The sequence below is a fragment of the Tiliqua scincoides genome, chromosome 5 (genome assembly GCF_035046505.1).
Source record: "Tiliqua scincoides isolate rTilSci1 chromosome 5, rTilSci1.hap2, whole genome shotgun sequence".
Taxonomy (NCBI): Eukaryota; Metazoa; Chordata; class Lepidosauria; order Squamata; family Scincidae; genus Tiliqua; species Tiliqua scincoides.
This window is the reverse complement of record NC_089825.1, coordinates 109,388,146-109,399,541: the sequence shown is the minus strand read 5'-3', so window position 1 is coordinate 109,399,541 and position 11,396 is coordinate 109,388,146. Positions and strand designations below refer to the sequence as shown.

General features: G+C 43.1%; 1 protein-coding gene across 1 annotated transcript; it reads right to left on the bottom strand.

The window, feature by feature from the left end:
* Nucleotides 1–341: 341 nt before the first annotated feature.
* Nucleotides 342–4,187, bottom strand: LOC136653089 (olfactory receptor 5AR1-like; the record flags this gene model as incomplete). The annotated part of the gene is made up of 2 exons (XM_066630014.1): nucleotides 342–1,281; nucleotides 4,162–4,187. Coding segments are annotated over 2 exons (966 nt in total), but the record flags the coding sequence as incomplete, so codon positions are not given.
* Nucleotides 4,188–11,396: the final 7,209 nt, after the last annotated feature.

The following is an 11,396-nucleotide window of genomic DNA, read 5'->3' as shown; positions in this document are numbered from 1 at the left end:
GTACTTTACATTAGAAGAGAAGTCCTTGCTCTGAGGAGCTCACAAATTCAATAAGCACAAGGGACTTGGTTGAGGAAGGGGACCGAGGAAACGTCCTGATTTGGACATCTTTTTCTCAAACAGCAATTTCATTCCAAACCACTTTGTGATTTATTTCTGAAATGTGGGACACTTTCAAAAGTGGATTGTATCACAAACATCCTCTGCTCCAAGAGTGAAAACTGAAAGTTCCGCAAGGCAGGCAGAAGCATATTTAATATAGCTAATATAGAGAACGGAGTCTTGGCTTCACAATATTGAAGCAGAAAACCCGCAATCATTTGGATTCTGTGAATGTAGTTTTATGCCCTACCCATGGCTTTCCGGAGTGCCCCTTGCACATCCTTGTTTCTCAAGCTATAGATGATTGGATTAAGCATTGGTGTGAGAATCCCGTATAGCACAGACAAAATCCGATCCTGCTCCTGGGAGTATGTGGAGTTGGGACGGATGTATGTGAAGATGATGGTGCCAAAGTAGATGTTGACCACAGTTAGGTGAGAAGCACAGGTAGAAAATGCCTTGAGACGCCCTTCCTTGGTGCAGATCCTGACAATGGCCGAAACTATATAGATGTACGACACCCGAGTAACCAGAAATGAACACATGATCACACCTCCACCCACCACAAAGGTCGCAATTTGATTGGCCTGAGTGTCAGAACAGGAGAGCTGAAACAGGGGTGGGACGTCACAAAAGAAGTGTCGGATGACATTGTCCCGGCAGAATGACAAAAGGGACATCATGCCAGAGTGCACACCAGAGTTAACCAAGCCCAGAATCCAGGCAGATGCTGCCAGCCACACACACGTTTTGGGGTTCATGAATACACCATAGTGCAGTGGGTGGCAAATGGCAGCATACCGGTCATATGCCATCACACCCAGCAGGAGGCATTCAACGCCACCAAAGGAGATGAAGAAATACATTTTGGAGAAGGAACCAGCAAGGGAGATTCGCTTGTCCTGAGAGAGATAACTTATCAGCATCTTGGGAACAGTGGAAGATGTGAACCCAATGTCCACGACAGAGAGATTACCCAGAAAGAAATACATGGGGTTGTGCAGTCTGCTGTCCAAAGCGGTGATGAGAAGAATGAGAGTGTTTCCACCTAGGGCCATCAAGTAGCAAAGGAGAAAGAGACCAAAGAGAATGAGTTGGACGTCTGGGTCACTGGAGAGCCCCAGGAGTATAAATTCAGTAACAGGGCTTCTGGCTAACAGCTCTTTTGTTGGAGTGCTCCTAAAACAACATCTGTGTGCTAGTTTTTGGTCCACTTTCTCAGCATACCTAATTTTCTTTTATTGACAAGGTTCCCTCTTGTGGCTCTGCTATTTTTTACTTGATTTTATAATCGACAAGCTTTGGATTGCTTTGGATTGGATTCTGACTGCTGGGGAATTCAACAGATAAAGAATCATGGGGAGGAAAAAGAAACGCCAAAGAGTTTCCCCGGGTCGGGGCTCTCCAACGAAAGCTGCCAAGCATCTCTGCTTAGAGGATTTATCAGGCTGGACTGAGACAGCAATTGAGACTTGCATCCCTGCTTCTACAAACAAATTCTCTGTATTGGAATCATCACCTTCTGCTGTTGGAAAGGAAAATGGGGAGTGCTGCGAGAATGCCTCTGAACCTGTTTATGAAAGATCTCTGCAAGCTGGGAGACACAACACAGCTTCTACACCCTCCTCTCCAACAAAGGAAAATACTATTCTTACCGACTGCCTCCTGGAAGATAACACTGACGCGGACAAACTTCAGAACTCAAAGGAGGGTAAGGAGGGTATGTTTCCACCTAACAGTCCCTTGTTGCCTCTTATGGCGGAGCAGTGTGTGATATCAGGGAGGACCGCCTTGATTTTCTTTCAAGAAATAAAATGTATAGCCTCCCGTGTTAGCACCCTCCAGGAGTCAGTTAACTCCCTCCGAGAATTGTTTTGTAAACATTTTGTTGACCCCCAGCCACCGCAACAGCAGACACATGGGAGGCATAAAAGCTTCACTCCTAAAGCCGAGAGGCATAAAAGGCAAAAAAGCTTAACTCCCAAGCCTAAGAGTGGGGGAAGAGAAAGGAGAACATGGAGAAGATAGAGAATCCATCTGTATCTCAGCATCTTCTAGTGAAACAGGTGACCCTTGAACTCAAAAAGAATGTGTATAATGTTGGTAAATGGCTAAATAAATTTAAAATTGTGGATTCGCTGGCTAGATTACTTAGATCGGAACCCAGATGTATTGATTTAAAATATTACCAGCGATTGGCTGCCCCTCCAGATAGAACAAAATTGAGGCTGGAATTTGCAAGCCCGACCATCCCCCTGATGCTTTTCAGAATGCAGGGTTTTCTGAACTCCTATGAAATAAGAGCAATGAGAGTTTTTACAGATATAAGCCGGCCACCAATGCTGCCTTCTAAACACTTATCTGCAGCTCCTCCAGCTGTTATCATTCCAAGGTCAAGGTTTGAGAGGCTTGGCGTGGAGCCTACGACTGCTGCTGCTAATGACCCGCTGGAGAGCTATGTAGTTAACTCTCAAAATACTTTGAAAAATCTGCCCTGGACTTGTGCTGCTAATGATTCACAGAGGAGCAGTGCTAAAAATCCACAAGATATTTTGGAAAACCCTCTGAATACAGCCATAAATGAATTGGAAGAGATGACAGCCTCCCTCGAGGAATCCTTGGCAAGGCTAACGCCCAGAACGCCTAGGGTACTTCCCACAGTGGCAGTAGAGGCTATGGTCCATTCAAGTCAGGTTTGCCATGTGGAGGACATGGATACAGCTCCCCCCTCTGAGAGAGAATTGGCAGAGCTGGATGACTCTCAGGACTTGGTACTTCTACTGGCCTCTACACAAGAAGGTGGAGGAGAAACAGTTGAACAAACATCCCCTCCTGCTGAACTCTTTGGGGAGCCAATAAACACTGCTGGTAAGGCACCCAACATAGAACAACCAACAGCTTATTTACAATCATCTGGCGTTAGCGCTGCTCTCCAGAAATCCAGCGTGGTCAATGGAAGTAATATGAGACTGGAAACTATACGCACCCAAGACAATACTGGTGAAGAAGACCTAGATTTTAGAGAACTTTTGTTCCAACTGGAGGCTGAGGAGGGATCTCTTTCCTCAGAGGTTTTGGAGGCCTTTAAAAATTTGTCTGCTGGAGAGCAAGCCAAAGTTATTGATAATTTGGATAAGATTAGAGTCCAACTTAAAGACTCTATGGATGGACAGATGACCATGACCTCAACTGCTATTGGAACAAGGACTGCTCAGTCGAACTCTAACGTTCCCCACCGACCATCTGCTGTTCAACCGTCTAAAACACAGAAGCTTATTTCTTTGGGACGTGGAGAGGAAGACATTCAAGCTCTCCCATCAGATTGACTTACATCTGCAACACCTGATCTCACATCAAGGACATATTTAAAACTTCTTTCTTGGAATATTGTGGGATGGCATAGCAAGGTTAATGATGAGACTTTCCAGAGATATTTATGTGATTTTCACGTAATCCTTTTGCAGGAAACCTGGTCTCAAATTCCTTTACACCTTCAAGGTTTTAATACCTACAACATTCCAGCTTATAGAATAAGCTCCAAGGGGCGTTTGCAAGTGGGGATGACAATTTTTGTCTCTTCCCAGCTAAATTCAGAACTGGTGGTCACCAAGACAACTAGCAAATTATGTCATGCAGTCAAGCTTATTCTTAACAATCTTCAGTTAATAATTGTAAATGTTTATCTTCCTCCTGGCTTGAACAACCAATTATTATCCCAGAATTGGAGCACCTTCTGTAAAATTGTCACAGAGTTAGACATGGAATTTCCTTCATGCCATTGTCTTATCGGTGACGATTTCAACGCCAGGGTTGGAAATTCAGAGCCGTTGCTCAGTACTGCCGCAAACTTAGATCCTGATTCATCTCTCCTTGATTTATTTTCTTTAGAAAGATTTTCCAAAGATAATAAAACAAATGCAGCTGGCCTCTATTTGGCCAGATTCTGTGTCAATTTTAATACGATATGGTTAAATGGCCTTGTAGATTTCCCCAATTCAGGTGAATTCACTTATGCTTCAGCCATTGGTTCCAGTGTTATAGATTATTTCTTGGTTCCACTTCACCTCAAGGTCAATGTTATTGATTTTTTTGGTTGATGATCTAGGAATGAGTGACCATTTTCCTTTAATACTCAAGCTAGATTTAGGTTCTTTCCAGTACTCCACCCCTGATGTAGAGCTTGAAAATGAATATGAAATTAGGCCTAAAATCATGTGGAATACTACAATTAATCAGAAAATGAGCAAACTGCTCTACACGGAGCCGTACAAGAGCTATAGAATCCAACTTTTAGATGAGTCAGATCCGATAGAACTAATTAAGATATATGAGTTATTAATCTCTAGGGTTTCATCCACTTTAGTCTCCTACACTAGTATACCCTCTGCTAAAGGTGGTATAGGGGAGGGATCCCAAACAATATCCCCTTGGTTTGATAGGGATTGTATGGATCTCAAAAATCAGATTAGATCCGTTTACCAGCAATACCGCTATTCAGGGGCTATTCAAATTCCCGATACATATTTTATTCTAAAGAAGCAGCTGAAACAACTGATCCAAGAAAAGCGACATAATTATGCTTCCCGCTTGTGGTATAAACTACTAGCCGCCATAGAACATAAAAATTCTAAGCAATTTTGGGGTATAATCACCAATTCTGCTCAGAAAACTGCACCTCGCTCTCAGATGGTCATCTCCCCACAAGAGTGGTGCCGCTTTTTCTCCACCTTATATTGCCAAGAGGGTGAAAGTGGCTTAGCATCTTTTACTTTAAATCCTTCAGCAACCACCCCATGGCCTCCTGTATCCACTGAAGAAATTATAGAGCTAGTCTCTCAAAGTAAACAAGGGAAAGCTCCTGGGCCAGATTTGGTATTGTCAGAGATCCTGAAAGTGGACCCCGAATGGTGGGCCCCTATTCTATCCTCATTATTCACAGTGGTGGACCAAACAGGTATAATACCAGCTGAATGGACAAATGCTACTATAGTGCCTATTTACAAAAAAGGCGACCATCGTGATCCCTCCAATTTTAGACCTATAAGCCTTTTATCAGTGGGGGGAAAACTTTATGCAAAACATCTTTTAAACAAGCTGCTATCCTGGATGGAAGATCTGGGCCAACCAGGGTGGGATCAGATAGGATTTCGAAAAGGATCTTCACCAATTGATCACTGTGCTGTTTTAGCTCATCTGATTGACAAGTACACAAGGCTAAAAAATCAAAAATTATATGTTGCTTTTCTGGATCTTAAAGGAGCCTTTGACTCCGTTAATAGATCGCTGCTATGGGACAAACTAGTTAAACTCAATATAGACCCTAGACTTCTAACTCTTATTCAGAAGCTTTATACAGGCACCACCTGCCAAATTAAAATTACATCTTCGGGGAAATTGACCCCCAAAATTCAGGTTGAAAGGGGAGTGAAACAGGGGTGCATTTTAGCACCCACTCTTTTTAATCTTTTTCTGCACGATTTTACCCCCTTTTTGCTTCAGATAGATGGACATTTTTCCAAACTAGGTTCAATGCATATTCCAGCATTGCTTTATGCAGATGATGCAGTGCTAGTATCCTGTACACCTATTGGACTTAAGCGACTTTTAAATAGAACTTCTGACTATCTGAAATGTAACAAACTTGAACTGAACTCTCAGAAAACCAAAGTTATGGTCTTTTCAAAATCATGGAGCCCAGGTACTTGGTCTATCGGAGGGGAGAAACTGGAACAGGTCAAAAGCTTTAAATACCTTGGAATTCACTTCCATTACAATCTTTGCTGGGGTACTCATCAAAAATTGGTTACCAACTTGGCCCATGTCACTTTGCAGAGCACCAATCGATTCTTTTTTAGTCAGGGCAATCGTTATATACCAGCTGCTCTCAAGGTATTTAACGCCAAGGTATCGGCACAGCTCCTGTACGGGTGCCCTATCTGGATTAGCTCTATAAATCACACCCTTGAGAGTATCCAAGCTAAATTTTTGAGGGCTATCCTGGGTTTACCTAAATCTGTACCATACTCTGCATTATGTTTGGAGACCGGACAATCGCTCTTAGTATCAAGAGCATGGCTTTTAACCATATGCTATTGGCTCCTATTACATTATAACGTGAAACCAGGCAGTCTCCTATCCAGAATGCTATCTGAGTCTGGTTCTTCTAAATGGTATAGCCAAATTAAATCAAAAATCGAATCAATTGGTTTTTCATTGGATTTTTTAAGTTTCTATCCATTCCCTGAAGTTTATCAAAGGGTAAAGCAAAGAATGCTAGACATTGAGGCACAAAACCTCTTTGAACTTGCTTCTAGAATTTGCTCCCCTCTTAATTTCTCTATTCCGCTAAAGTATGGGCAAATGGCTCCTTATCTGAGTATTCTGATCAACCCCTCTGAACGTCGTGCAATCTCTTTGGCAAGATTCAATGTGTTTCCATCCAAGGTCACAGAAGGTAGATATAGGCAAATACCATATAAAGAACGCCTCTGCCCTTGTAATTTGGGAAACGTTGAATCAATCATACACATTCTTTTTTATTGTCCTCGGCACACTAGATCCCGCCACACTTACATGACTCCACTTCTCGGCAAAATGAATGGGCTTTCGGATGAGGCAAAACTGAAGTGTCTCCTAAATGACTGCTCACCAGATGTGCTAGAGGGAATTTCTAAATTTTTACTTTTGGTGACTTCCAAGCCTTCTTAATGTAATTTGTCAAAATGTTGATATTTTATGTTGAACTGTAAATGTTTTATTAGTAATTTAGTATCTTAACTCCGTTTTTGATAAACGGGACTAGGACTAATTATGTTTGATTTTATGATTTCTCTATCTATGCCTAATGAAGGTTTATTCATTCATTCATTCATTCAGTAACATCTGTGCCATTCTGCACCATCTGATGTAGGGGCTCCATCTGTGAGGGAATATTAAATGGAATATTTGTCAAAAGGTGGCACATGGAATAGAGGGTTTAGCCACACAAATACAAGCATGACAACAGTCAAAGCACAACAGCAGTTCTTTTTTTTTCAATCCCTAGAAAGCATTTGCGCTGCCTTCCATTCTTTGCTTTCTCTCTCTCTTTCCAGCTTCTTCCTCCTAATGAACTCTCAGAAACTCACAGAATTTATATACCTTTAACTTTTCAAGAAGAAACATTCGCTTTCATAAACTCCAGTTCCCAGGACTATGGGAATATCTGATCCAATTCCATTATAATGGAATTCGGTGGGGGGTTAGCCTACCTCCGCACCTGAACTCCATTCCCTGCTGACACTAAAAATGCTTTTCTCCAACCACCGCACATTAAGTATTTTTAAGCACATCATCTTCCCTTCTGATTGTAACAGTGTTGTATCAGGGCAGGGGTAACTCCAGTGTTACAACCAGAGACAAAATTTGGATGCACAGATAAAGCTAAATATAACACAGAACATTTTTTTCCCCCAAGATACACTTTTTGGAAGAGAGTTGTGATTGGATCTCCTAATATTTGTTTTTAACTTTAAAGTTAACAGATTCTAGATTTGTTTGAATAACAGATTCAGATGAAACAGTGTTTATTCTTTATACTTATTTTATCTCTCCCCCCTTGGGGCAAATAGCCCTTACTCTGCCATGTCCCAGAAAATCCTCTTACCATTGCATCATCAATATATCAAGGTAAGGAAAATTCCAGTTCTAGGACCACATACTGTATTAAAGGGAGGCAGGGAGGCTGTGGGGGGCATGCACTGGATCCTATCCCCCTTTTCTTCAGCCTCCCCACCTCCTTCTCCCTAAACTTCCACTAGTGAAATTGCTAGTCTGAGGAAACCCACTGAGGTGCAGGAGGCTTACAAAAGTGTCAGGGGATTTAAACTCCTTTTGCCTCTGAAGCCTCCTGATTTGTCCTCCCCTACTGGAAACAGTGTGCCCATTTTTGGCGTGGCTGCACCAGTGGGGGGGGGGGGGATAAGAATAGAATTGGACTCTACATGGTGCCGTTTAAATGAAATGAATTATTACACTCCCCAGAACTTGACAGAGATACATACTGTAACAAGTACACAATGCTTACGCATTCCAGATGACTTTGGGCCCCATCCCATTCAATTTTTCAGTGCCGGTGCAGCTGTGCCAATGGGGCATGCACTGCATCCTGTGATGGGGAGGCAGTCAAAGAGGCCTCCTCAAGGTCTGGGAACATTTGTTCCTTTACCTCGGAGCTGCATTGTGGCAGCACTGGTGCTAGAAAGTTAGATTGGATTGGGCCCACAGAGATTTGTTTTCTACCTCTGTTAGCCCAAGTCTACTCAGGAGTAAGTCTCATTCTAGTTGATGGGGCTTACTCCCAGGAATGTGTGGATTGAACTGCAGCCTGAAATATGGGTTTGGGGACTTGTAATGGCTACTGATGGATATATTTTTAATGAATGTATCTGAACTTTAGCTAGAGGCTGTCTCCACTGAATTTGGTAAGTTCATTATAAGAACCTGAGAGCATGCTACTAATTCTTCTCCTCCTAGCCTCTTTCCAACAAATAATTAACTGCATATCTGTGGCATATCTGTCAGAGGAAAATAATGCATCACTTGCCTCAAGCACAGCATTGTCCAAGAGGGGAACTCCAAGTTCTCCCTTTTCCTCCAACATGTAAACCTGGCCCATGCTTCTCCTTTGAAGAAATCACAACTGGGATGATGCCATTTGTAGTGGAGAATTTTGGGGTGAGAAAAGGGTTCTTATCTCTTCCTTACCCATTGGTTTTCCTCTGAAACTTCCCCTACCAGTCACCTTTCTTCAGCCCAAGTGCTAAGCTCTTGTTTCCTCATTGGATTGCCACTTATGTAGTGGGGGGATGGACGGATTGGACAGGACGGGACGACGACCTTGTGACCTGCTCCACCACATTCTTATACTGCCCAACGTTCTCCAGTTTAGTGTGATGGGAAAGGAGCTTGCATGCAGCTGCAATCATATTTTAAAACTCATTTCTGTTAATATAAGATTAAACTGTGGAGTGTGATTTGAACTGGTGACTGTGAGGTGTGATGGCTCACACATGCAAGCTTCGCTGCAGCCATCAAGCGGGGAACATACATGTGTGAACTAGTTGTTGGACTGAGGAAAAGAACTGGTTTCAGATCTAAATGCAAATTTTTATGAGTTTTCATTGAAATTAGCTGCTGACATCACTTGTTTCATCTTTACTAATGCAATACATCTCAGAATGTCTTCCTGAAGACAGTGAAGTCAACAAATATTTAATCATTTCTTGTGCTTAAAGATCTGGTCATAAATGATGATGGAATGCCAGAAATTAATAATGATAATGATAGAATCTTGGCTGGAGCCTGAATTGTAACCTATAATGATCTAGCTAGATCCTGAATTGCAAGCCCAGCATAGGTTGTAATAAAGTAATAAAATAATGAGGATGTTGTTCATCACACATGGTATTTCAATTATAACCTTACCTGCTCAGTATTGATCTTTTTGTTTTATGCAGTAAGTAAGCCATTCTGAAGCTCCATCCTGGACTGCATCTCAATAAAAGAGAAATCCTCTTAAATTGCCAGGAGCAAGTTCACCAATACTTCTCCCTCTGGCTCCTTGAAGCCACAGTTCCTAATCATACAGTACCCAGACCAGGCTAGGCAAATATGCCAGTGTGATGTGCCCAGGGAAATGATTGCTACATACTATTTTGATTCTTACAGATAACATTATTTATTCCTTTTGGGAATTCAAGAAAGAGTATTCGGTAGAGGTAGTTTAGCACTAGATACACAACATTTGAGGTATAGAGGAACATTCATAATTATTTTCTTGGACATATTGCAAGTCACAGGATGATAAACACAACCTTAAAATGCCACACTCCAAAGTCATCATAACATACATTGGATCAGGACCAGGTAATTAACATTCCCCCTCTGATAGCTGAAAACATCTAATTAAAAAAGAAAAAGGCAATTATGAAGTGTCCATCTCTTGTGCTTCCCTTATAACTTCTTGCTATTAAAAAAGGAGCAAGTGAGGAAATTGTAGCTCTGTAACTTTGCACAATGAAAGTGCATTCTGGATGCATTTCCTGATTTGAATGTCTTTCACACTAGTAGGCAAACACAGGCATATATAAATATGAAACACATAATGTTCAGAGAGATGTTGCTGAAGCAACAGAATATACATAGAGTGGCAATTACGTGACATATGGCAAGCTTTTCCTCTTCATAAGAGGATGATATTTATGCTCAGATGGTCATTTAATCACAAATCTGCACCATACATTAAAATGAAATATGGGCAAGATAGAAATTCTCCTTATGCTGTGGACAATGACATTATGTTAACTGGTTCTTGATGAGGTTGAATTCCGTAGGAAGGATCAGGTACACAAATTGGTAATGGTCCTGGACCCCACCTTAATCCTGGATAAGCAGGTGTGGGCCATGGTTGGTCTTCTGGCTGCACTTGCTCCTGTTCCAGACAGACCTTACCACATGGTTCAATCCTAACTAGTGTCAGGCCAGCGCACGCCATTTACGGCGGTCTGAAGGTTTTCTGCTACTGTAAAATGGCGGATGGCGGTGAGCTGTGTGCGCTAACAATGGCAATTTTTGCAAGTGCTGTTGCAAGAGGTGGAAACACTAGACGGAAATCATCAGACTCAGTTGTACCTGCTGGTATAGGTAAGCATTTGATGGGAGTGGGGGGAGGAAAACAGGGTGTGCGAATTAGGAGCATTTTGGGGCAGGCGGGGTGTCACCTGGATCCAGCCCAGGCAGCGGGGAGCTCCCCAGGAACAAGGGTCTCCTCTGGGGTAGAGGCCTACTCGGAAGTAAAACCCAAATACGCGCAGGACTGGGGTCCCTTACCAAGCACCTACCCGGGAGGAGGAATGAGGACCAGCTGGGAACACCAGGCAAGCACGTGGTTAGGAGGGGTGGGGCCGGCCTAAGAGGGAAGAGGCCTCATAAGGAGCCTGGAGAGGGAAGGGAGAGGTCACTCCTCTCCTGAGGGGAGTAAGACCCAAGGCAATCAAGAGGGAAAGCAGCTTCCCTGCCTAAGGGATAGGAGCAAGGCCTACAGAGGCAGGGGATGGGGATCCGCCCCGGAGAGAGGAGGCTGGGGGGAAGACTTCCCTGACCCAGGACCCTCCTGGACCCAGAGGGCAACTCCCAGAGAGACTGGGTCGCAGAGATGGGGCATTGAAGCCCACTGTACCCTGAGGGGGCCAGCTGGCTGGAGAACCAGCACAGAGACAGCAGGGGCCCTCCCGAGGCCAGGCAGCCTGACCCCG